This window comes from Equus przewalskii, chromosome 15, assembly GCF_037783145.1.
Source record: "Equus przewalskii isolate Varuska chromosome 15, EquPr2, whole genome shotgun sequence".
NCBI classification, from domain to species: Eukaryota; Metazoa; Chordata; class Mammalia; order Perissodactyla; family Equidae; genus Equus; species Equus przewalskii.
The window spans coordinates 991,807-1,015,390 of record NC_091845.1 but is presented as its reverse complement, the minus strand read 5'-3'; the positions used below and the strand labels follow the sequence as shown (position 1 = coordinate 1,015,390).

Below are 23,584 nucleotides of genomic sequence, written 5' to 3'. Positions count from 1 at the left end.
TAACCGGGGACCTGTTGCTTCTCCTGAACACACTGGTTCTCTCGGGCCTCTGGGTGCAAGCACGTGCAAGCCCTCCTGCCTCCACATCCCTGGCTGTCAGTGTCAGGCCCCTGGCCACCAGGCGGCCCGCAGAGAGACCTGCCTCCACTCCAGCTCCACGTGCCTCTGCTGCAAAGCCCCTAGGCCCCGAGGAGGACGAAGGTGCTTTTTGTGCTGGGAATGGGAGTGCTACAGACGCCAGCTGAGGACCTACTGTGTGTCTGTGCTGTGCCTGCGGCTGTGCCTGCTGGAGCCTGTCCGTGGGGGCCACAGCGCACAGGGCTATCACAGGTCACACTGCTGTCCCTTCTCTGGCCCGCACACTCCTCTCGTGGCTCGTTTATTCCCAGCCCTGATCAGTGCTGCAGGTGCTAAACAAATAGGTGGTGAGAGAATATGCTGTGGCCATCCTCTTGACATGCCCCGAGTTTCCCCAGGCTGCACCTTGGCACCCCTCTTCCTTCTCTGCAACATCCCCGCCCCGCACTACACAAGCACGTCTTCGGTAGGGATGCTGGCCAAGGCATCCTTCCCCAGCCGGCCCACTGTGCGCTTGCTGCTATCTCATGGGCGCTCCTGGGAGCATGCTGCCAGGCTCCTTCCTTTCTGACTGAAGGGAAGTGTGACTGATCCAGTGTGGTCTCTGCTCTGCAGCCATGCTCACCTATGAGGGTGCTGGCACTGACCACCACCCATGAGGGCACCGAGCATCTGCAGCCAAACCTGTGCAGAGCCGCCTCCCCACTGGACAGGGGGTGCCCAAGGGCAGGAACCGCAGTCGTTACCTCTGTTTGCACAGGTCCTCACCTGACACCGAGTGTGAACTGCACACTCTAAAAATCAGCTGTGGCGGTCAGCGCGTCAGTAGTGAAGAGTCTCTGGGGTTCCATCCTACGGCTTCTCGGGGCAGAGGCCCATCCTCCTGACCGGCCAGGCGGCTGCCAGGCCCAGTGTGGTGCCTTTATAACCTGGCAGGCCAGCCCCAGGCCATCCACCCTGAGCCTCTTTAAGGAGGTGCGTCTGTGCTGGGCCACACTACACCCTGCTTTCCAGCCTTTTCCCCATCTTGCCTGCTCCCAATCCAAAGCACTTTCCTGCTGCTAGCCTCCCTCACGTCCCGCCTGGGCCATGGCACCCACCCAGCTGTCCCCTGTGACTCCTTCATACCACCCCTCACTGGCAGCCTTTGGGCAAGTCTCCAAAAGGCATGGCCCTCACTGCTTCTGCCCTGGTCCCCAGCCCCACGGGTGGGACCCATACGGCTCCAGGACACCTTCGTTGCACCAGGTGCTCAAGACTGACTGTGAATGAACAAACCAAGGAGCTTCCCTTTAGGGGCTGGACTGGACCACACACAGCCCTCCTGCCTGTCCACAGCCACCAGCAGAGTTAGAGCAGCCGGGTGGGCTGTGCTCGACCCCAAGCGTAGGCACAGGAGCGCCAACATTTACCCCTTCAGCCTGTCACTCAAGTACAGGAAAGGGTTTGCAATGCTGCCTGCTTTGGTGACAGAGCTGTCTCCCCACACGTGACATAGGGACAGGGAGGCAAGAAGTGAACCCAGTCATGTGAGTGTCAGACAGGAGCACCTTGTTGGTGCGGAAGGAGGCCTGGGTCAAAGCCCTGGACACACCTGCTCCTCCCTGCAGGCATTCCTGCAGCTGCCCCTCAGGCTCTGGCCAGTGCTGTCCTACCTCTGGCTTCCTGTACCCGCTCTGTGTAGTGGAACCCAAAGTGAAGCCTTGAGCCCCTCATGCCCCTCAAGATGCTTCTGGGCTCCTTTTTGTCACCGCCCCCCTCCACCCTAGACACCTGGCCTGGGCCTCAGGAACAACCTCCATGCTTCCTCCTGCCTTGCCCCTCATGGCCAGCCTGCAGAGACCACATCCTCTCTCTTGCCACCACCGGAGCTGCCTCGCATCTGGGGCCTCCTCCCCTTGTCCCCTGGATATCCACTAACTCAGACTCTGCCTGAAACTCTGCCTACTTCCCATCCCCACCAGAGGGGCCCCACTGGGCCCCAGGGTAAATGATCACTCTGAACCTTATCTCCTTCACTCATCCTTACAGAGCTTTTCCTCACTGTCTTCTAAATTGTAGAAATGTTTTATCAGCTGAAATCTGACACATAATCGCAAAGAATAAACAGACAGTACAGAGTTGGCGGCGGGCTCCCTGTGAGTCCCTCCCCTCAAGCCATGGTCTCCCCCACACACTGGGAAACCCACCCGCATAGAAAGTCACAGCTCCTCTGGCTAACCCTGGGCACTCCACAGGGAGGGAGCTCCCACCATGGGGCCTGACTTACTACGTGGGAGACAGGAAGGACAACAGCCCTCCTCCTTGTCCACTGACTGTGACATGAGAGGAGCAAAGGGGGTCCTCCAGGGCATTGCCTTTCCCTCAAATGTCACTAAGGACAAGAAGGGGCTGTTGGCAGTGTCCTTCATTAGAAGGCACCCAGAAAAATCAGTCTCATCCTCTAATGCCACATCTTGGCTTTGAACCAGAACTGGTTTCCCTCCGCATGATCTCAGAATTGGCTGCGGGTTGCTGGAGTCTGGCGAAACCCCTATCACAACCTGACCCAAGGTGAGGAAGCCCAAACCAGCAAGATGGAGGGACGTGGTCACATCCCACAGCCATGCAGTGGTGGGAAGAGGGCCACACCTCCCTGTCCTAATTCCCATCAACCTGAAGTCTCTGGAAGACTGGAGCTGTTCTCAAAACAGAAAGGATGGACGCCTTTTCCTTCCACCTTCCTTTGCTGTCCCAGGAGAAGCTGGGTGGGGAGGAGGGACCACCGGGGGGTGGGGGCAGTGGTGTGCCTGCAGCTGGGGCAGTGGGTGAGGATGTGGAGGCGGTGGGTAGAAAGGCAGCCAGAACAGTTGGGAGGTTGGTTACACTGAGCACAGAAGTTCAGTGATTGAGCAAATAAGCACGCATGCTGAGGATAACAAGAGCCAGGCCTCTCGCTCTGAGAAGGGGTGTCTAAGCATGGAGAAGGCTACAAAGAACCCTCGGTATTGGAACTGAAGGTATCAATGTGAACTTCATATATACAGACAGATGCGGAAATCCTTATAGATGAATACATGTGTGTACATATACTCACACGCATATAAATATCTAGGTATGCTTGTGCATATGCACACACACGCTCCTCGCTCTATCCACAGAGAACACCTAGAAACACTGACATTCCAGTAGCAACAAGCACACCAATGCTCAGATCATGGTTTCTAAATACTATTCTCCAGTAAAAGGAACAGGGCTCATTGGGGAAGTGGCTGACTCCAGGGCTGGGCCTGGGATAATTCTGGAACACCTTGTGCCAGAAAGTAAAGAAGTGCTCCGAGAATGAAGAGACATTAAAAGGACGGAAGAGTCTGTTTGAAGGACCAAATCTAGAACCTTCTGAGTATCAAAATAAATGAGAGTATATATTACAATCCAATGAGTAATTGCGAATCCCTGATTTTTTACTAACATAAGCAAATAAATGAATACCTAGCCAAATGGCGGAGAAGGGAAAATTCTTCCTCTAATTGAGTGTCAATTAATAAATGTAAAAGAAACAACGGAAATCAATAATCACCATTTGGCAACCATTACTGTGGTGGCTAACTCAGTGAGAACCATCCTGGAAGCCAAGGCTGATGGGTGAGGTCTGATAAGGATCAGGATATGGGCATACTGTGGAGCATCTCCCCTCAAAGTACTAATCAAAGACAAAGGGGAACACAGCCTTGCAGCAAAGAGACCAGGTGGATGCCAAGGTGACCAGTCAGGGTCAACATCGCCAGTGGTAGGATGGGACGTGCTGTGAAAGGTCTTCCCGCCAAGAATGCATGGTTTGAGTCTGGTCAGGAGGGATCATCCAGTGGACCTAGGTTAGGGTCACCCTATGGCAGGAAAGGCCTGTATTCTTTAAGACTGTCAAGGTCATGAGAGACCAGGAAAGACTAAAGAATCGTTCCACACTGAAGGAGACTGACGGCGCATGACGAGTAAGAGCAGTACAAACTCTTAGGCGGATCCTGGACCAGAAAGGAAAAGAGAGGATGGTAGGCAGCAGGTGAAATGTGCGTGTGGTCTGTGCTGAGTCAGTATGAGGCTCCTGACTGGAAGGGGGTGTGTGGCCACGGAGGACATGCCCTTGGGAGGTACGCAACGGACTGGAATACTCAGGGACTACAGGTCACTGTGTCAGAAGAAGACGACATTTTCATCTAGAGGGAAAAGGTGAGGACGCAAACTCCTAACACGTGAGCAGGCAGGGGATCCGGGTTAAGGAGCAGCAGGGATTCTTGGTACTACCCTGGCCACCTTTCCATGAGTTTCAAATTATCTCAAAGTGAAACAAACACACAATAAGGACAATTTGAGAGGACTAAATGCATTCAAAAGGATGCATTTATCCCAAAAAAGAGCCCATCAGATTTTTTTTTTTTTTCAGTTGGGAGGGGTGCAGGAGGAGTTTGACAAAGTGATTCTAAATTCGTCTGAAAAAAAAGTTGGCCAAAATCGTCAAGGTAGAAGAACTTGCCCTGCCGGATATTTAATATTTTAAATAACCGTAGCTGCATAACATGTCTTAAACAAGCTCAAAATGTGTGCTCTGGGAAAGGGTCTGGAAACAGACCTGAGGAATTTAGCATATGATTGGGTGGAATCTTATAGCACTGTTAAGGTGACAAAGGACTCCTCATTTGGGAAAAAACCAGATGTTTTTTGTACTTTACATCCTACACCTAAATGAACCACAGCAGGGTCATCTGGAACAATGATTTAATGACAGGGAATAAAACTATAGAGGTATGAATCCTAAAAATGTGGATATTGGGAGAGGGAAGGCCCTTGAATATAACATAAGTCACAAGTAGAAAAATCAACAACAAAAATACTTTTGATCCCTGTGCCCAAATCAACTTCCAAAGGGCAGAAGTTAAACAAAAGATTAACTGGCAAAACAGTCACAACAAAAAATGATACAATATTAATAACACCATTATACAAAGACTTTTTAAAAAGGAATAACAAGGAAAAATGGGCAAAGGCCATAAGTAAGCAATTCACAAAAGAAGAAATACATATGGCCATCAACATGAGGAGTTTTAAAAGGGAGAAGTTTTGCTTGTTTGTCGTTGTTTTTGAGATTGGCAAAGACGTTTTTTAGAAATGTTACAATCTTGTGTTGGGAAGTCTTGGAAAAATGGACATCCTCTGGCATCCTTGTTTGGAGTAAAAATCGGTACAGAACCTCTGTTGTTCTGGAGGGCCGGTTGACAAAATGTAAACAGATAAATATATGAATACATAGTCTTGTGCATGTGTGTCCTTTGACCCAACAGTTCCCTCTAGAAGGGTTTAAACAAACGCACAGAGACAGTCAGGGCTGTTTGTCGCAGTACTCATTACATCGGTAAAAAATTGGAAAACACCCAAGGATCCATCGATAAGGGATTGGCTACATAAATTCTGGTATGATCACAGAGAAGAACAACATGGTGATTAAAAAGGAAGAGATAAATCTACATTCACTGATTCAGAAATAGGTTCCTGGCATATGGATGAGGGGAAAGAAGAGACTGAACAGTCTGTTTCTCACGAGCTCATGATGCCATTTATGTGCCATTGTGTTTCTGTGCTCTTGTGAGCAGTGATGTCACCAAAACACAAGCATGGAGAGATCTGAAATTTTTTTTAACTTTCTCTATATTTTTCTGCATTGCTTCATTTTTTACAATATTCATGCATCATTTTTCTAAACAGAAGACAAAATTATTTTTCATTTTGAAAAACTATAAAGATATATGCTCATTTAAATATTTTTTTATCACTGATCATTTTTGCGCGTGTGAAGGAGATTGGCCCTGAGCTAACATCTGTTGCCAATTTTTCTCTTTTTGCTTGAGGAAGATTGTCGCTGAGCTAATATCTGTGGCAACCTTCTTCTATTTTCTGTGGGACACCACTACAGTGTGGCTTGACAAGCGGTGTTAGGTCCACACCCAGGATCTGAACCTGGGAACCCCGGGCTGCCGAAGCAGAGCATGTGAACTCAACCCCTACGCCCCCGGGCCAGCCCCTCACTGATCATCTTAAGATGCTACAGTAAACAGCAAATCAAACAATGTGTAGACAGCAAATCTACACACTGTAGATCTAAAGGACTAAGCATGCGACCTGGATGGATTTGAAAAGTCCACTTCCTACAGTGTCATTACGTCTACGTACACACACATAGATAACACTGATAGGGGATGAAGACAGAAGGGTGTGAAAGGCAGAGTAAAGGAGCACTAAATATTTGTTGAATTGGAAGGAGAAAATAAAGGATGTTCTTATCTCTGAAATTCTAAAATAGAAGTTCCAAATCAACTAGCTCACAGATAGGGTCAACAGAATAAGTGTATATTCTGCCGTGTTTGTGAAAAGATCAGTCATGTTCTTTTGGCATTCCCTCTTGTTCCATCACTGCCCAGGTACATGAGAGAGAAAGTTCCTGCATTCGACACTCTCACAAGTCACAGCTGTCACAGTGTCTCACAAGCCAGTGGCTGCATGGTAGGAAGCCATCTCAAGGCATTCTCCCTCCTTTCTCCCGGCTTACGCATCATCCCACATGCACTCGCGCGTGCGCACACAGAGACAGGCTGGAACAATAGGCTGAAATGAGCGTGAAATCAGGTAGAGAGAAATGTAATTTCCTGCACTTGGGTTTAACAATAATCAACTGCACAAGGACAGGATGGGAGAGTCATGGTTTAACAGACGCAATACACTACTTCTAGAGTTATCTTCCTGATCATGACATGTCAAAGTTCAGACACGTAGGAAGGCTTCCCAGGGCATCAAAATAAAGCCCAAAGCCCCGGCACTCAGGATTCCACCGTGTGGTCCCAGCACGGTTGTCTCGCCACAGCTCCCTCCGCGTGGTGGATCTGGAGGCAGCCGGTGTGGGCTGCAGTCTGACTCTGCTGCTCATTAGCTCTATCACCTTGGACAAACCCATTCCCTTTGAAGGCTCTCAATTTGATCATCTATAGAATGGGGTTGATCAATGAGATCCTATATTCAAAGTGCCCCACAGTTTGCCCAGACTGCCGGAAGGGCCTGACAAATACAAGTGCCCTCCTGCCTGCCTTCCTCTTCTGTCCACAGAAGCATTGATGGGAGCACTCAAGCAAAAGGAGTAAAAGGCAGAAGTAGCCGCACAGGCAGTGCAGGGAGGAGGATGGGGCAATCAGAGCAGCTTCTGGATGCTCGAGCTGGGGGCAGCAGCGTCTTGCCCCTCGTGGCGCACAGGCAGAGCTTTCGGAGAGGACCCCGCATGGCAACCAACGGGGGCTGATGTGCAGGCCGTCCTGAGGGAAGTGGGCCCCAAGAACAAGCCAGCAGACTGCCCTTCCCTCTGTGCCCGGCTGTGCTTCCCAGCGGGTATGGGCCCGGAGGAAGAGGGGCACTGCTGACCAGTGCCAGCACCTCGGGGGCTGGGGTTTTACCTATCAGGAGAGGCCTTTCGTTTTCACAGCTTTTAATGTGGCTGATGGCATAAAAAATGGAAACTTGTAAGTCTAAACTGGATGTTGGATTCTAACAGAGCTGACAGCAGTGATAAATAAGATGACCTACCACTGATCGGCTCCTCAGTGCGTGCCAGGCCCTCCACCTGCATGTTCTCATGCCCCTTGGCAGTCTCCCCTGATGGAGATGAATTCTGTTGCTGCCTGCACTTTTCACACCAGGAGAGGGAGTATACAGTGACCCGGATAAGAAGAGCTGTTCCTCTGGGTGCATGGGGTCACGACTTGCTTCTGATCATCCACAAGCAAGATCATGTGCAGCCTGCCCTCGAGGGACAGCCTGGGAATCCGTCATTTTCTCAGTCACGTGGCTCAGAGACGACTCCCTTAGGATTCTAGACTGTGAAATCCTCACCTGGGCCCGAGCACCAGGGGTTACTGCAATTCCAGCTACCCCCGCAAGAGACTGAAAGAGCGCTGCGCTGCCGTCTCCATGCACAGCCCCCAGCCTCTCAAGCTTCGGAGCCTCACATTCCGCCCAGATTCTTACCGATAGAAGCCCACTGTTGTCACTGAGAACGGAAGGCATACAGAGCCAGCCCACGTCCTCTGTGACAGAACTATGAGGAGAGAACACTGACTCACAAAACAACCCTTCTGACCTTGCAGAGAGGGGCATGCAGGGGAGAACCCACGACCATGTGCTGTGCACCTGCAGAGTGTAACTCATCTTCACACAAACGAAGACTCTGAACTAAAGCAGAGAGCGTGGTTGCCCCAGGTCACTCGGATCAGACTCCAAAGGCTGTGCATTCCCCCGAACAGAACTGAAGGTGCCACACCCTCCTCCGCCTTCCTCCTAGACCAGCACAACCTGCGCTGGTCCTGCAGACTGGTGCAGACGCGCACTAGTCCTGAGGGTCGCATCACGTGAAGCTCCATTTCTTGTCCAAACCTGTTGCCACATTGCACCGCCCAGGCTGCTCTGCGTGGGGCTCAGAAGCTCAGTCTCGCAAATTCCATGGAAGTTGAGCTCAGTGCCAGCTTAGACCCTGCTGCAGTTCAGCAATAAAACAGATGGCCACACGGCCTGGGGGAAATCCCAGTGGCCTAGAGCCAGGAGACTTAGGTTGCTCCCTATTCAACTGCTAACTGGCCTCTGACCTTGGCAACGACACTTAATTTCAATTGTGGCTTCCTCACGTTTGAAATGGAGGAAGAAAACGGTGCTCTGCAAGAACACTTGTCCCACCGCTCTCTACCTGCGTGGTCTGGAGCACATTCCTCAGTTTATGTAACTGCCCAATGGGGATAAAACCTGTCCACGCAAGGCTGCCTTCCCTACGAGGAGGAGGGCTGCCTGGGAGGCACGGGACACGGGGCCAGTGTGTAGCAAGCTGGGCACCTGCCGGGGGTGGGGGCACTAACGAGGGAGGGAGGGAGGGAGGCAAGGGGTGAGGGAAGACAGGGCCCAACAGTGACATGCGACGGAAACAAAATGTGGGCCATACATGGGATTCAAAACTTTCTAGTAGCCACATTAAAAAAGTAAAAAGAAGCAGGTGAAATTAAATTTATTAATATGTTTTATTTAACTAAATATTATCATTTCAACATGCAAGCAATGTTGAGATAGTTTACATTCTTCTTTTTTGTACTAGGTCTGTGAAATCCAATGTAATAGCCACATGTGGCCAGTGGTGACAGCATCTAGACAGTCCAGGACTAACAATTCTGGGGCCTTGTCTGTGCCAAGCTTCATCCTAGGAGCTCCAGAGACATGATCTCATATTATCCTCCCTCTCCAGCCTCCACACAGATGAGGGAACTGAGACTCAGAGCAGGTGAACCACTGGTCCCAGGACCTAGAGTTGGGACTCACAGGGGGAGGATCTGAACTCAGGTTCCCCCGGCCACACGCCGCCTGCGGACACCCTGGGAGCTCGGCAACCAGAGGAGACAGCAGAAGCTAAACCAGGGTTGTGGGAGCCACACGGCATGAGCTGGGCTCTCGGATGCAGGCATTGTTCAGTGTGGGAGTGTCCAGTATAATCCACTCGGCATAGGTAAGTACTAAATACACTGCGCAGGAGTGGCCAAGCCTTCCATCCTGCGGATTCCTGGGCCATGATCCAGCAACTTCCTGCCATATCAGCCCCAAGCAAAGGAAGGAGCTCAGCTCTCCCCACCCAACCAGCATTGTTCTCCTCTCTTTTGAAATGCATGTTGATGCTGGCATTTCACCTCCTAAACAATTCAGTTTAATCCACGTTAGAGATTTGCTATGCTGTATAATCACCTTTCCATAATTTTTCTTAATTCCTCAAGATGTATTTCTGCTACTTTTGAAGAAATAAATGTAGCTTCACTATTCATTTTTACTGCATAGAAAGTGTCATAAATTTTACATCATGCCTAGTTGCAAGCTTTGTATTACAAATATCCCATTTTTCCCTTTATATCTTCAAACAGACTTTTGGCCTTTGCTTAAATAGGCATTTAAACTAAGCTGCACATGGCTTTGAGCTGATGCAGCAAGAATCTGTACAGTAACAAAACCTGAAAGCAAGGCACCTTTTGTCACCATTGTTGCCGCCCTGCCCTTTCCCACCATGGCAACCAGGCAAGGCTGCACTCTTCTGTGCTTCCCCATGCGACGTCGTCCTCATCTCCGGAACTTCAGCCTGGCTTACAGACCAGTCATCGAGTGATCCTAGGACTCGAGGACCAGTCATCATGAGGTGACCAGCCTGCCCCAGGAGTGCGCCCAGTTCAAGATCACTGGAGTGGTCAGGATGGACACAAACTGTGCTGGGCCTTATGTCCACTCTCCGGAGGAAGGGGGGCTCTCAAAAGCAGGGGAGGCACAGAGGAAGGGATGCTGACCCCCTCTGCTCCATGCCAACACTGCCCTCCTGCTCATTGCACACAAAAGCAGAGCGCTGACACGCCTGGCACTGGCCAAGCGTCCTCACAGCCTGAGACAGGCAGGTGATCTGCAGTCACACGTGAACCCCAGAGCTACACGGCAAGATGCATGCCCTTGCCAAAATGATTCCCAGATCTAACTAGACATGTCTTTAAAACATGGAACTATGTGTCATAAAAGCTGTTATAAGAACTGTGACCACTTCTTCAGTGCCCTTTTAGTAAAAAACCCATATTTCTAATTCATACCTGTGTGATATAGGACTTAGTTTACTTGACCCAAGGAGATAATGTAAAAGATGAAAAAGTGGGAGCAATATTGCAACAGCGCCCCGGCTCGGGCTTGTAGCGGAGCCTGACAGCACGCTTTCCGACTGCGGCACGGTGCCGGAGCAGTGCCAGCACCATCAGAGCTAACGACCCCGGAGGCGCCTGCTATTAGCCAATTCACTAATTAGGGGCCTGTTTGTAGAGCAAATGGGAAAAGTAATCATTTGTTAGCTTAAGTAAAACTCCCGGGTATTCCTGACAACCGTCATCATGGAAAAGTCTGGAAGGCAATCCATCTCTCCCCGTGAGATTCATGGAAGGGACCTAGAAAGCCAGAGTCATCCCTGACAGCACAAAAGTGAACACGGCCTCCTGAAGGAATTCACTGGTAGGAGGTTCCTGTCTTTGGCTCCTAATAGATCCTCTTTAGCAGCAAATAAATATGTGTATGTACAGACACGGGCACATTTCCACGTCTGCATTCCAGTGGTCTGATTTCTGTGGGTTCAATCCAATTTCTCTCAGACTTTGAGTTGAGGGAAACCGTCACAGCGAATGCCATTGACAGGAGAACAGCTCCAGAATCCCAACTGGAAATGGAGCATATGGTAGGGGCATGCGAGTGTGTGTGAGAGCCTGAGTGAGAGTGTGAGTGTGTGTCAGCATGCATTGGGAGCGTATGTGCAGGCAGAGGGGGTATGACCACCAGGATAAAATTTAATTTGCCGCCCAAAGCTTCCTAAGCCCTTACACACAGGTCCTGTTGGCACGGGGCTCACTCCCCACAAAAGCCGCTGCAAAGGCCCATGGGAACTCCTGGCCCTGTGGGAGGAGCACAGGAGGAGGCCGCACCTGGCCCAAGGCAGGGCTGAACCTCTGGAGGAGGCCTTAGAGACGGGGTGGTCAAACTACGACCGGTGCAGACGAGGAACTGAGGCCCAGTGGGAGGGGACGTCTCAGAGTTGTGATGTGTCCAGTAGATATTGCAGGCGTGACCTCGCTCTCCTGACATTCCCCGGCCTGAGACACCGTCCCCTTGGCAGTCACCCAGATGCTGGTGTCATCCCACGAGGATGGCACTCCTTTCAGAGGTGGACCTTCAAACATGGGGACTCTGGCCCCCCAAAAGGCAGGAGGCCCAGTGACCATGGCTGCCACAAGGTGGCTGCTGAATCAATGCCCAAGTGGGCTGCGCACCACAGCCAAAGTGGTTCTGTGAGCCTTACTGAACCAGATCTGTGCATGCCCACTCGTGGCAGTCTGGCATCGGGTGGCCATGGGGCACGTGGGCCACCCTGCAGTGCCAGCAAGGCAGCAGGAAGGTCTGTGCCCACCCAAGGAGCCCATGCCAGGTCCACAGGCCTCGGGGTGCAGGGGGACAGTGTTCCCTCCCAGAGGACTGCGGGTCACCGCAGGCTCTCCTGACCCGAGGTGGAGGAAGACCTTCTCTTGGGACTGACCCTGGGAAGGCAGCAGACTCCTCTGACCTCTAGGGCCGCTGGATCAATTCAGAGGCTGGGCTGGACTGACTGGCGTTCCCTGGGGGCTCTTCTGGGGAAGGGATTAATTTGTTGGCAGGAACACATGCACTTTGGCAGTTGATCTGAACTGCAGAGCTCATAACAATCACTTGGGAGTTTGTTTAAGATGCAGATTCCAACGCCCCCAACTCAGGGCGGGGCCCTGGACTCTGCATTCCATGGGATTCTGAGGCAAGCAGTCTATGGACCACCACAAGCCCAGATTAGGGTACATTGGCACCGGCAGATCCGCAGAGCATGGAGTCCTCAGGGGCCCTGTGGAGGGGAGGGTGTGGCAAAGCCCTGCAGCAGCTCACCAGAGCCTCGTCACCCTGGAAACACGCACCTTCGTGACCCTGAGCTCTGGGTGGCTGCGGGATGGCACCAAGGCATCCTGGCTGTAGACAAGGAAGGCCAAGCCTTGAATCCTGGCCCCACTGGTTCCTGGTCCAACAACCTGGGACAGGTTAGCCAGGCAAAGCCTCAGTTTCCTCATCACAGAAATAGGGTCAGAGTGTCTTCCTGTCCCAGGCAGGTGTCAGCGTCCTTCCTGTTGAGGTGTCTGTCCTGGCCCCTCACTTCAAGTGCAGGTAACCCAGAGGCCTGCACTCTGGCAGCTGACTTAGACCCCTTTTCTTCTGGTGATCAGCTTGGAGCAGACAACAGAGAATGAGAGCCCTGAGAACTCTGACAGTACGTATTTGCGGGTGGAGGCAGGGGGTTAAGGCCATTAAGAAGACGAGAGAGTATTAGGCATGTCCATCTCAAATGCTCTGAGGGGAAGACTGAGAGGGAATTTTGGCCAGAGGAAACGCTGCCTGGGCTGAAAGAGCCTGAGGTCAAAGTTCACCTGGTCCTCAAGCTGCCTTGAGCATTGAGTACACCATAAGGGCCATACAGTGAGACACCTGTGTTCCTGTCACCAGCACTTCTAACAGGGCCCAAGCAATGAGCAGGCCTCCACACACCAGACTAACTAACCAAGATCAGAGAAAGGCTGACAACGAGGCTGGGGGTCGGCTCGGAAAAACAAGGTCAAATCAACAATTGGGTCCTGAGGGTCCATGAGCTGGGCCCAGAATGGAAATGAAAGGCACATCCAGAATTTTCTCTTCTACACGCAGAACCCCCAATAAACTAGTTTAAGCAAAAATGGCATTTACTCTCCCTAGTGACTGGGAAATCCCAGGATGATTTCACAAGGGATCCAGGGCCTTGACTCTCTTCCATGGGAAGGGCAGATGGAGTAGTCCTGGATCTGCAGGGGCAAGGCCAGGCAGGGCCCTGGGTGCTGGGCACAGGCAGTGAGAAACAGATCCTCACGATTCCCCTGTGTCCTGCTGCATGAAGACCTGTCCCACACAGCAAGAACGGAGCCTGCTCCCCAGGGCTTCCTGAAGACAAGGCAGCCCGGTCTGAGCAGAAGAGACTGACCAGGCAGCAGGAGGGGATGCAGTGGGATGGGAAGTCCTCCTTCTAGATACCCCAAGCTGTGGGGCTTGGGGACAGGAACAGGTAGGAGGAAGTGTGCTATGGGTTGATTTGTTTTGCTTCCAAAGGAGGTGGAGCTATGGACTGCAGAGCAAAAAAGGGAAGGGGCAGGGACGGACAGAGGTTTGGTTTCTCAGCTCTTACAACAAGCCTGTGAGCTCTGGATGGCCACCCCTTCTACAGAGGAGAGGACTGCAGCTTAGAGAGGGGACTTACTGGCCAAGCTTCACACCATAAGTAAGAGGCACGATCATGATTTAACTCAGGTTTCTCTGCTTCGAAGGCATGTCTTTCTATTGTACTTGATCGCCTCCTAGAAGACAGAACAGATGCTAGCCAGAAAGCATGGAAGGTCTTCATGGGCAGGAAGGTGACCAGAGAGGACCAAGTTCCTCTCAATTCATGTATCTGAGAATACCAAGAGAACTTGAAGTGTGGACTGCCAAGCTACTGTGGGTGATCTTTACAGAGTCTTGAGGATGAGGAACACTGGAAGACTGCAAAGAAACAGTCTTTCATTTCATGGTTTTCAAAATGGTGCATTCCATAAAATGTAGGCAGAGCCCAGATAAGATTCTAGAATGGTGTAGTAAAGAGGCTGGTTTCAGAGAACTTAGAAAAGGGAGAGGTGATCAGTAGGAACAGAGGAGCCCATTGCAAACATGTCATTCCACGCTCTCTCCTCTTCCCTTTAACAGGAATCCTGGCTAGGACACCAGGCTCATGCCTATTCTTCTAGCCCCAGCCTCCACCTCATGGTCCCGGTGGGAAAGGAAGAATAAGATGGGCTGGGTGTCCAAGGAGGTGTGTCAGGACCTGGCCGCATCATTGCACCCACACGGATGAAGGCAGCTCTGAAGGAGGTCTCTTCCGGTGTTCTGTCTTCAGCCTTGTGCAACTTAACACTTTCATCGATGACTTAGTTGAAGAGAAGGCATACCTAGCGAGCTTATGGAGGATGGAGTTGGGATGGTGAATATGTTGGATGACAGTATCTACATAACCAAATAATCAGCCTATAGGATGAACTGAATCTACCCCAAATGAAGTTTATTGGAGATAAATATAAGGTCCTGAATCCAGGTCCAAACAGAGCATTTAGAGATGTGCATGGAGATGAGTTTGCCGGAAGCTTTACACGAATTGTCAGTGGGGTCGAGACAACAAGAGAGTGAACAATCAAGCTATTTGGTGCTGTGGCCTGGTGAGTGTGCTGTTGACAGAGCTCGGTCTCCAAACAAGGGAGGTTATGGCTGCACTGCATTCTGGCTGGTCAGCCTGTCCTGGCTCCCAGAGCCTGATGCTAACAGGAAGCACGAGGAGAGGAGACGGAGCCTGCAAGCCAGGCATGTGCCTTGTTGGGTGGTTTCAAGAATTGGTTATTAGTGCCGAAAGGATAAAGGTGAAGGAGAAGGAAGTGTAGAGGGCACACAAGTTCCCTTCAAATATCTCTAGGGCTGTCATGCAGAGGCATCTTCGCAGTGCTCTAGAAAGTCCCGGGGGCAGAGCTAGGGAGCTCCCAAGAGACAGCCCTGAACTCCGTCAGAGAGCACTTCTCTAACAGGCAGGGCTGTGCGGAGACGGCGAGGATGGGCACGGGCCACCGAGCTCCCTAGGGCTGGGAGAACTCACTGCAGGGAGCACCCCAGGAAGGACTCCGCCAGAACCTAGGACTGGAATAGATGACCTGAGGGCCCTGTCCAGCCCTGGGGGCCTGTGGTCTTAGGGGTGTCACCAGGCAGAGTGACTCAGACCTCATCTCATTTGTGTGTGTATGTGTCAGGGGACGATGACAGTGAGAGAGATGGTTTTAAAACACTTAAAGAGAATTCATAGAAATCACCACCTAGTGTAGATACCCTCAACTTCCCAGAGAGACTGGATTTCACGGAGAAGTCTTAGAATCATGGCTCTTGACTCTCTTGGATCTGACTATCCAGAAACAAAAGCCCTTTCTCATACAATAAAACCAGCAACCACAGGTAGCCACAGGTCAAGCTGGGTCTCTCAGGGTCCACTCCAGCCTAGACCTATATAGAGCCTTGGGGTGGGCATGAGTAAAGTGCCAAGGTCCCAAGCGGCCAGCCTGTACTATGCACACCATTTCTCTGAAGGCGACCCCTCAGGGCAGGCCCTCCTGTTGGCACGTGCAGAGACAGAGAGCTCTGACGGCGGTGGGTGGAGATCCCAACCACTCAGACCCCGCATCATCCCCGCCATGGCCTTTCCTCCTGTGGTCTGGAGACTCGCAAGTCTTGAACACAACCAGCTGAGAGACCTGCCTCACTAAACTTCAAGTCCGTTAAAATGAGTATGCTTTCACAGAGTGCTGCAGAGGAAACAAGTCTTTCCGGAACATCTACTGTAGTCCTGGAAGAACTGGCTACTGGGAGACGGGTCTTACCAGCCTCCGCCAGGGTGGGTCCTGCTGGCAGCCTCTCAGTAAGTCAGCAGAGCCCAGAGCCCATGTCACTTGTGGAAGGATGAGTAGTGTAGGACCATGATTGGATCTGAGGGGGATTCTTCAGCTCTGTCACCATTACCACTTGACAACTTCCTGACGCCCTCACCAGGGCTAACTTCTTGGGAGGACGGAGGGTGCACACCCACGTGGCGCATTGCAGGATGAGCCCACAGCCAGGCAGTGCTGTGGGCCAAGGCCCACCCTCGAGTTAGACTGCAAGGCTGTGCCTCCCATGAGGCTGTTCCTTCCCAAGGCTGAAGTGACCATGAAGAAACCTAAACGAAGCCTTCTCTTAAGAAGTAGAACAGGGGAGGCAATAGTGCTTGGAAAAATAAATCTAATGATGATGATGCTAAGCGGTAGCCTCTTTACTGATTTAAAAAAAAGGTTCCTGTACTGTAATAACATTTAATCCCCAGAAGCTAATCTAAATGTAACACTCAAAAGAAAAGAGAAGTGGTACAAAGGAAAAGAGCCCTAGCCGGGCCTTTGGGGATACTGGCTTTACTCCCAAAGTGAGTCCCTTAATAGAGCTGGGAATGAAATGCCATTTCTGTCTTTGTCAAGGGGAGGGGATTAACAAATTGTCTTCTCTAAGCCTAGTTTCCTGAGTCATGGATCTCTGGGCAGTAAGAAAGCACAGGGAGGAGGCCAGCCACCCTGCGAGGCTGCCCTGACTGTGAAGACTGCGGCCACTGTCACCAGAAGCCATCTAAGTGGGGTCAGCTGGGAACACTGGCTCCAGGCACTTCAAACCCAACAGGACCTCCACTGAGCCTACCGCTCCCATGGTCCTCACACAAGCTCCCTTGCCCCTCCTCGCTCAGGTGCTGGAGCTGCTGGGAGCCCCTGTCTGCCCGCTGCACCAGGAGGCAGTGAACAAACCCTCCGGTGCTCAGGGACCTCTCCCTGTCCAGGCCTGGGTATCCACATGGCCCCTTCTCATTGCTCAGTCAGCAACAGTGTCAGAGACAGCCCCTGACCATTCATCTGGAAGTCCCAGGCACCCTCTCTCACGTTATCCCCTTTCACCTTCCGCACAGCACTTTGTACAAGCATCTTACTTCGCTGCCGACCATTTGTCCGCCTTGCCGCCCTGAGCGCAGGAACTCTCTCTGCCAGGCTCACGGCCGTACCCCAGAACGTGCCCACGAACAGGTCCCCAGCACGGGTCTGTTGATCGGTGAGTCATCGGCTTGCAGGGCTGTGGCGAGTCCCTGAACAGGCTTCCCGACTCCCACCTCAACTCCACCACGTTCCATCTCCCAGACACTGCCAGTTATCTTTCTAAAACACCAATCTGATCATGTCAATTCCCCACTGAAAAGCTTTTTTATGGCTTGCCACTGCCTGTAGAATGAATTCTAAATTCTTTCGTACGCATGCAAGGCCCTTCACATCTGGGACCAGCCTGTCCTTCCAGCCGCATCTGAGCCTTATCCCATCCACCCTCCTCCAAGGGAGGTGCCCTACCTTCCTCTAACGCCTCACAAGGGAAGGCCCCACCCCGAGTCTCTGTGCACACTGACCCCTGACTGCAGAGCCCACCCTGACCCAGCGCAAAGGTAAATTCATCTCTGAAGCCCCAGTGTGCTCCAGCAGAAGTAACTGCTCCATTGCTTCTGCTCTGGGAATGCTTTATTCATACACTGCTGTAGCAATTATCATACATTATAGCGGGTTTCCATTCTTTAAATATACACTGAGTGCTTAAGTACGAGACCCTGGGGATACAAAGATGAATAAAACAAGGTTCCTGCCCACAAAATGTTTGTAGTCTAGCAGAATTTGATGCTTGAACACAGCGGTGCAAAATGGGGCTACAAGTGGCATGGCAGGAGGTGTGCCAGGGGCCGCCAGGCTCTGCGGGGCATCAAAGATGAGCGCTAAATCCATCTTGCAGTGGGGGCAGGGGCCCATGCTCGGGAGGAGTCCAGAGGGAGAGGATGCTGTCTGGGGAGGTGGGCAGGCTGCGACCAGGGCAGCCTGGGGCTTCTGTGCTCTCGAGCGGAGGCCAAGACCGTGCCTCGTCCGTCGTGCACACACTGTGTCCAGTACTAGCCTCAGGAGAGGTTCCAGATCACTGCCATCGAATCTTCTCTTTACAGAGAAGTAACTATAAAAACACTAAGGGGGAAGCAAGGTTATGGAGCCCCTGTGCCAGAGCAGGGCTACGGGATGAGTCACCAGAACAGGGGACAGCCTCCTGGCCCTAAAGAGGGTCAAGAGCAAACCACTAGGAAACCCTTCCTGGGAGAGACTGGCATCCGGCTGCCTGCCAGCCAGGGGAGGCAAGACAGAGGCTGACGCTGACGCACAGGAAGTGGCTCTTCTGTTGTTTGTGATCAGATGGGGAAGAGGGCTGGCCATGCCACATCCCAGTACAGAGTAACACTGTTGCTTTTCTTTAAAAAGCTCCAGAGGAAGATAAAGGCTGCACAGCTTCCTTCCCTCAATTATAACATTACAATCTCTCACTGCAAGCCAGGAAGTCCTTCTCTAGATCTAACTTAAATTTTCAAGCTTGCAGTTCTAGGCTCTAGTCCTGTTACATCAGACAATGTCTCTCTCAGAGAAATACAGCTACATCCTCTGGCCAGCCTTCCCCCTCCCAAGTAGCATCTACCTTCTCAACCCTTTTAACCCTGTGGCCTCTCTCCCTCTGGAGCCTTTGCAGTCTCTCTACGGTGGCCTGCACAGCACAGCAGGAAGCACCAGGCACAGAGAACTGGATTATTTATGGTGACACAGAGTGCAGAACAGAAAAACCCAGGCTAATTCCTAAGTTTCATTTTCTCAATAACGTTTCGACGTTGTTCCAGATGGAACCTTTGCGGCCTGCTTCAAGGTCCATCTCTCACGATCTCCCTGGTAATTCGTGAAATGGCACATCAGCCCAAACGTGGCCAGCAGCACCGGCAGGATCCCGAGTGAGTGGGCTGGGCCTGCAGGAGGCAGGGGAGAGGGGCCTTGAGGGCAAGCAGCCTGCCTTTCCCCAGACCGCCAGCCTGCCAGGAGCTGGGCTTCTGACCCAAGAACCATGGAATGTCCATTCTGGCTTCACCGAGAATCACAGCTTATCTGTGCCTCACGCATTCACACGTCACATGCGATTTCCTCCGAACACAAGGGCCACAGCTGAAGAACATTTAAAAACCACAGACCTAATCCCACAGCCTCAGTCTTTGATGGAGGGGGAAGTTGAAGAAAAGGGCACCAGGGCGAGTTAGAGGCCAAGCCTCAGCCAGAAAGCAACACACTCACACACACGTACACACACACATGCACACGTTCACATGCATGCACACACAGACACATTCACACACGAGCACACTCACACACATGTACAGGCACTCACACATGCTCACATACACATGCCTTCCCACATACACATGTACGTGCACACACATGCGCACACTCACATGTACTCATGCACGTGCACATGTGTACACACACTCACTCACACAACCAGGAACACAGTTCCAAGGCCACCTCTTGTGTCTCTGCGTGGTCATCGTCAGCAGTCAGCTTGGGGACCTGATTCCCAACTGTGCGAGGAACCTCCCTCTCCTGTGGCCCAAATCATTATCATCTCTTCTCTTGTAATTGTCTTTATATTCTTATCAATTTTTAATTACATAAGCTATACATAATTTTTACATTTTACAAATACAAATTTGTATTTTTACAAAATTGAAAACATATCAGATACAGCTACGGTCCCCTCTGGCCCTTTAAACCCTGCACGCCCTACGAGTGCAGAGAGATCTACACCTTTCACCCAGAGCGTGGCCCCTCAGCCTTCCTTCTCCACGGCCGCCTGAATCCCAGGTGCCTAAAGGACAAGCGGAGGCCGGCGTGTGCGTGCCGAGCGTACACACAGGGGAAACCACGACTGCTGCTCATCGACAAGGTGCCTGGCATCTTCCTGGGCGGCACGCAGAGCCCCCTTGTCTTGTTTGAGCGCCTTTGCTGGCCCAGAATCAGGGCATTCTGCTTCCCCACTGCCCAGTCACAGGCAGCGAGGCTGCTTCCAGTCCCTCCCACTTGGAAGCAGGGCCGCAACGCCCCCTTGCCCGTGGCCGCTTGTGCACACGTGTGAGGGTCTCTCCAGGCACATCCCCAAAAGGAGAGCCATGGGGTCCCGGGGTCACCCCTTCCCTTGTGTCTCCAGATTCAGACAATCATTTAATCACTTCAGGTACCAAGGACTGTACCCTCTTCCAGCTACTGCACTCCAGTCTCTGCCTCACTAAAACGTGAGTTTCTATATAATAATACCTACTATTTATTGATTGCTTACTACGTGCTGGACAAATTATGTCATGATGCCCTCAAAACAATCTTCAGGAGCAAGGGAGCATGTCTTAGAGCAGTTACATCATCTGACATAGGATACACATCAGGCAGCACCGCTGGGGTCTACACACATAGCTGCATGACCTCAAAGCCCCATCCCACGTAAGGCCCCTACCCCACACAGAGCCCCCTGGGACTCAAGGTCCCCACCCGACATGAGCCCCTGCCCCACCAGGTCCCTGCTGCGTATTGCAGCAGCCTCTGTAGAAAAGGTGCTCAGCAGTCAAACATTTGTTTGCAAATCCCCCCCTGATGTCCACACGATGGCCTCAGCTCATCCGCCTGCCCACACACACTTGGTGAGCACCTGTCACAGCTAAGACCTGGGCTGGACAGTGGAGATGCGGGGAAAAATAAGATATTGGACTGACCTCTGGGTAGGACAAATAGTAAACAGAAAAGATACATAAGCTGGATTTTGAAAAGTGAGCATAATCTGTGAGGAAAATGAGGGAGGGAAATCTAGACAGAAAACAGGACATGCAAAGACGAACAACTCAGTAGATGCTGGTTCTGAAATCAGGAACCAAGCACAGAGTCTCTGATTTGAAAACTCTACCTTCAGAACTCATCTGATCCAGGGAGAGGTTTCACCTTGAAGGCCAGCCCCAAACAGTCGAGACCGGCTGCTGGAGTGTTGTGCTGAGTCCAGGCTTGGGGGTGGCTGGGATCTGCTGGTGATGTCTGCCAGGGCACAGGCCGGGTGCAGCGGCAAGAAACCCACCTCCTCCTCTCACTGAGGCTGCCCATAGGTGCCCAGGCTCACTCACCACAGAACCAGCCCAGGGCTGTGGCCTTAGGGAGCGCTGTCACCATATGTTCTGTCTTCGTATTCCCACCCACTACACAGTCTCCCCCTGTGTTGATCCTCTTTCCGTGCACCTTTGCTTCTCCTGCTAGCAGCGTTGGTGTGGGAGGAAATGCCTCCAGAGGGCCCTGCCATTCAGAGCAAACCACACACACACAGAGGAGTGGGCTGAAATGTAAGGAGATGTACAGCACCGGGAAGGCCAGGTAGTCAGCTAAGCAGCAAGCACTAGTTCCCTGTGCTGGCAGTTTCTGAGAGGGCGAGTATCTGGCACAGCAGAAAAGAGCACGTTTAGATTCATACGGACCTGGGTTCAAATGCCCCTCTGCCACCACCTGGCTGTGTGTCCTTGAGCACTTCTGTAAATCATTGCATTTAGTCTTCATAAGAACTTGACAGAAATAGACACCATCATTGTCCCTTGTCCCCGTTTCATAGACTAGGAAATTAAGTTTGAGAAGTTAACTGACTTAGCTTCCACATCTGTAAAATGGGACAACAATGGCATCTGCCACATGAGGTCCTTATGGAAGAGGAGATCTCGAGGACTGTGTGAGTGCCCAGCATAGCAGCTGTGCGTGGTGATGGCCAGGGCTGGTTTTTCAGAGAAACATATTAATTGGATTTTGATTTGTTAAATGAATTATTAAACGGATTTTGATTTGTTAACCTCTCAGAGAGCCATGAATACCACTTTAAAGCACGTATTTTGGTAAATTTCTGATTAGAAAATGCTCCTTTAAAAAGGTTAGGTAAATTAGGGAAGTGAGAGATAAATTTGAATGTTATCTGGATTAAAGAATGTTTAGAATGTCATCTTATTTGGGGTTCAAATAAATGACCATTGTTTTAATAGACAATCAATGTGTCATTAACTTACTAGATAGATGCAAACTGGGGAAGCGCAAATGTCTGAAAATAATTTATGCTCTCAGGCGGGCCCAAACCCTCACCCCTCGTCTGTCTGATAAGTCCTCGCTCCAGGGAGGTGAAGGCGCGCCACAGCCACTCAGCCCCAGGCAGTCCCACGCGGCCATGTCTACTTCATCAGACCTCTTTGGATGGAAGTCCTGGGAGCACAATGACTCAGTTTCAGGAAACAGTTAAGAACCTTCTTCCTCCAACTCAATTGTTCTAACCTCTTTGAGGGCTGGCTCTCTGCGGGGCCAGGGAGGAGTGTACAAGTTTCCTGACAGGGAGAAGCCGAGACAGGCTCTGAAGGATCCCATGGGAGGAGGACTGAAGGTTGTCATAAAAAATAGATGAGACACAATAAATGCAGGATGCTCCCTGGGGCCTTAATCTTTTCCTTCAGAAAATCTGAGCAATTCTGCCTGCTGTGCTGCTGTGAGGTAGAGGGGTATGTATGCGTGTGTGCGTGTGTATGCACGCACACATGCTTGGGATACTCATTTCTACCCCAACAGTAGGATTCTTCCGAAATGAGAGTCCCCAGTTGTGAATTCTGGCCTCACCAACAGCACCCTTCTTCAGTCACGAGTTCCCCACTGACACTCAGGCAGGCATCTTCTGCATTTACGCTGGGCTCGGCAGGCCTCAGAAAAGCTTAGCGGGCCCAAGAAAAGCCAGGAAAGTCATCGATGCCATCGGGGTCTCATGCTGCTCGTGTGACCAGCGTTTGACTGACTCCGCTTTAGTGCTTCTGTTTCTTCTCCCTGGTGTGGTCGTTCACTGCTCGGCAAACTCTAATCATGCTTCAAAAAGTAAGGCAAGACTTCTGCTCCCAGCTACAGTGCAGCAACTAAGTTCTCCTTTGAGAAAAAGATTTTAAAAGTTTGAAATAAAAAATCTGTTTGAAGGCATCTAAGGACCAAGACAAAGTAGGACTTGAGGGCCAAAATTATGAAGAGAAGGAATTGTAGAGAGGTGAGTGTTCATTCCCAGAGCCACTTGTCCTCTCAGAGTTTTTGCCAGTTCTTGGTGTAGGAAGGGAGGCTGAGAGCCAGGCACACAGCTTCAGCTGGAAGGCGGAGAGGCCAGCAGAGCTGCTGGCACTCGCGCAGGACTGCAAGGGACAACACTCTTTGCAGTCTGAGGCTGCCGAGGCCACGAGGGCTTGGGGGATCAGGCTTCTGGAGAGAAGGGAACTAGAAAGTAGTGAGCCAACACTCAGAATTCTTCCTTTTTCAAAGCATTTGTCAGATTCTTGAGCTAC

The 23,584-nt window shown here is 51.4% G+C and overlaps 1 protein-coding gene across 5 annotated transcripts in view; it reads right to left on the bottom strand.

Annotated features, from left to right (window-relative positions):
* CHCHD6 (coiled-coil-helix-coiled-coil-helix domain containing 6) overlaps positions 1-23,584 on the bottom strand; it is a 248,950-nt gene that overhangs the window by 12,760 nt on the left and 212,606 nt on the right. Inside the window, exon 7 of one of the 5 annotated variants that reach the window (XM_070576443.1) lies at positions 19,848-23,180. The exons of the other annotated variants lie outside the window; for them this stretch is intronic. Within the exon in view, the coding sequence (XP_070432544.1) occupies positions 23,171-23,180 (10 nt within the window). The 3' untranslated portion in view covers positions 19,848-23,170. Of the gene's footprint in view, positions 1-19,847; positions 23,181-23,584 lie in introns of those variants that run through there. 5 annotated transcript variants of the gene reach the window in all.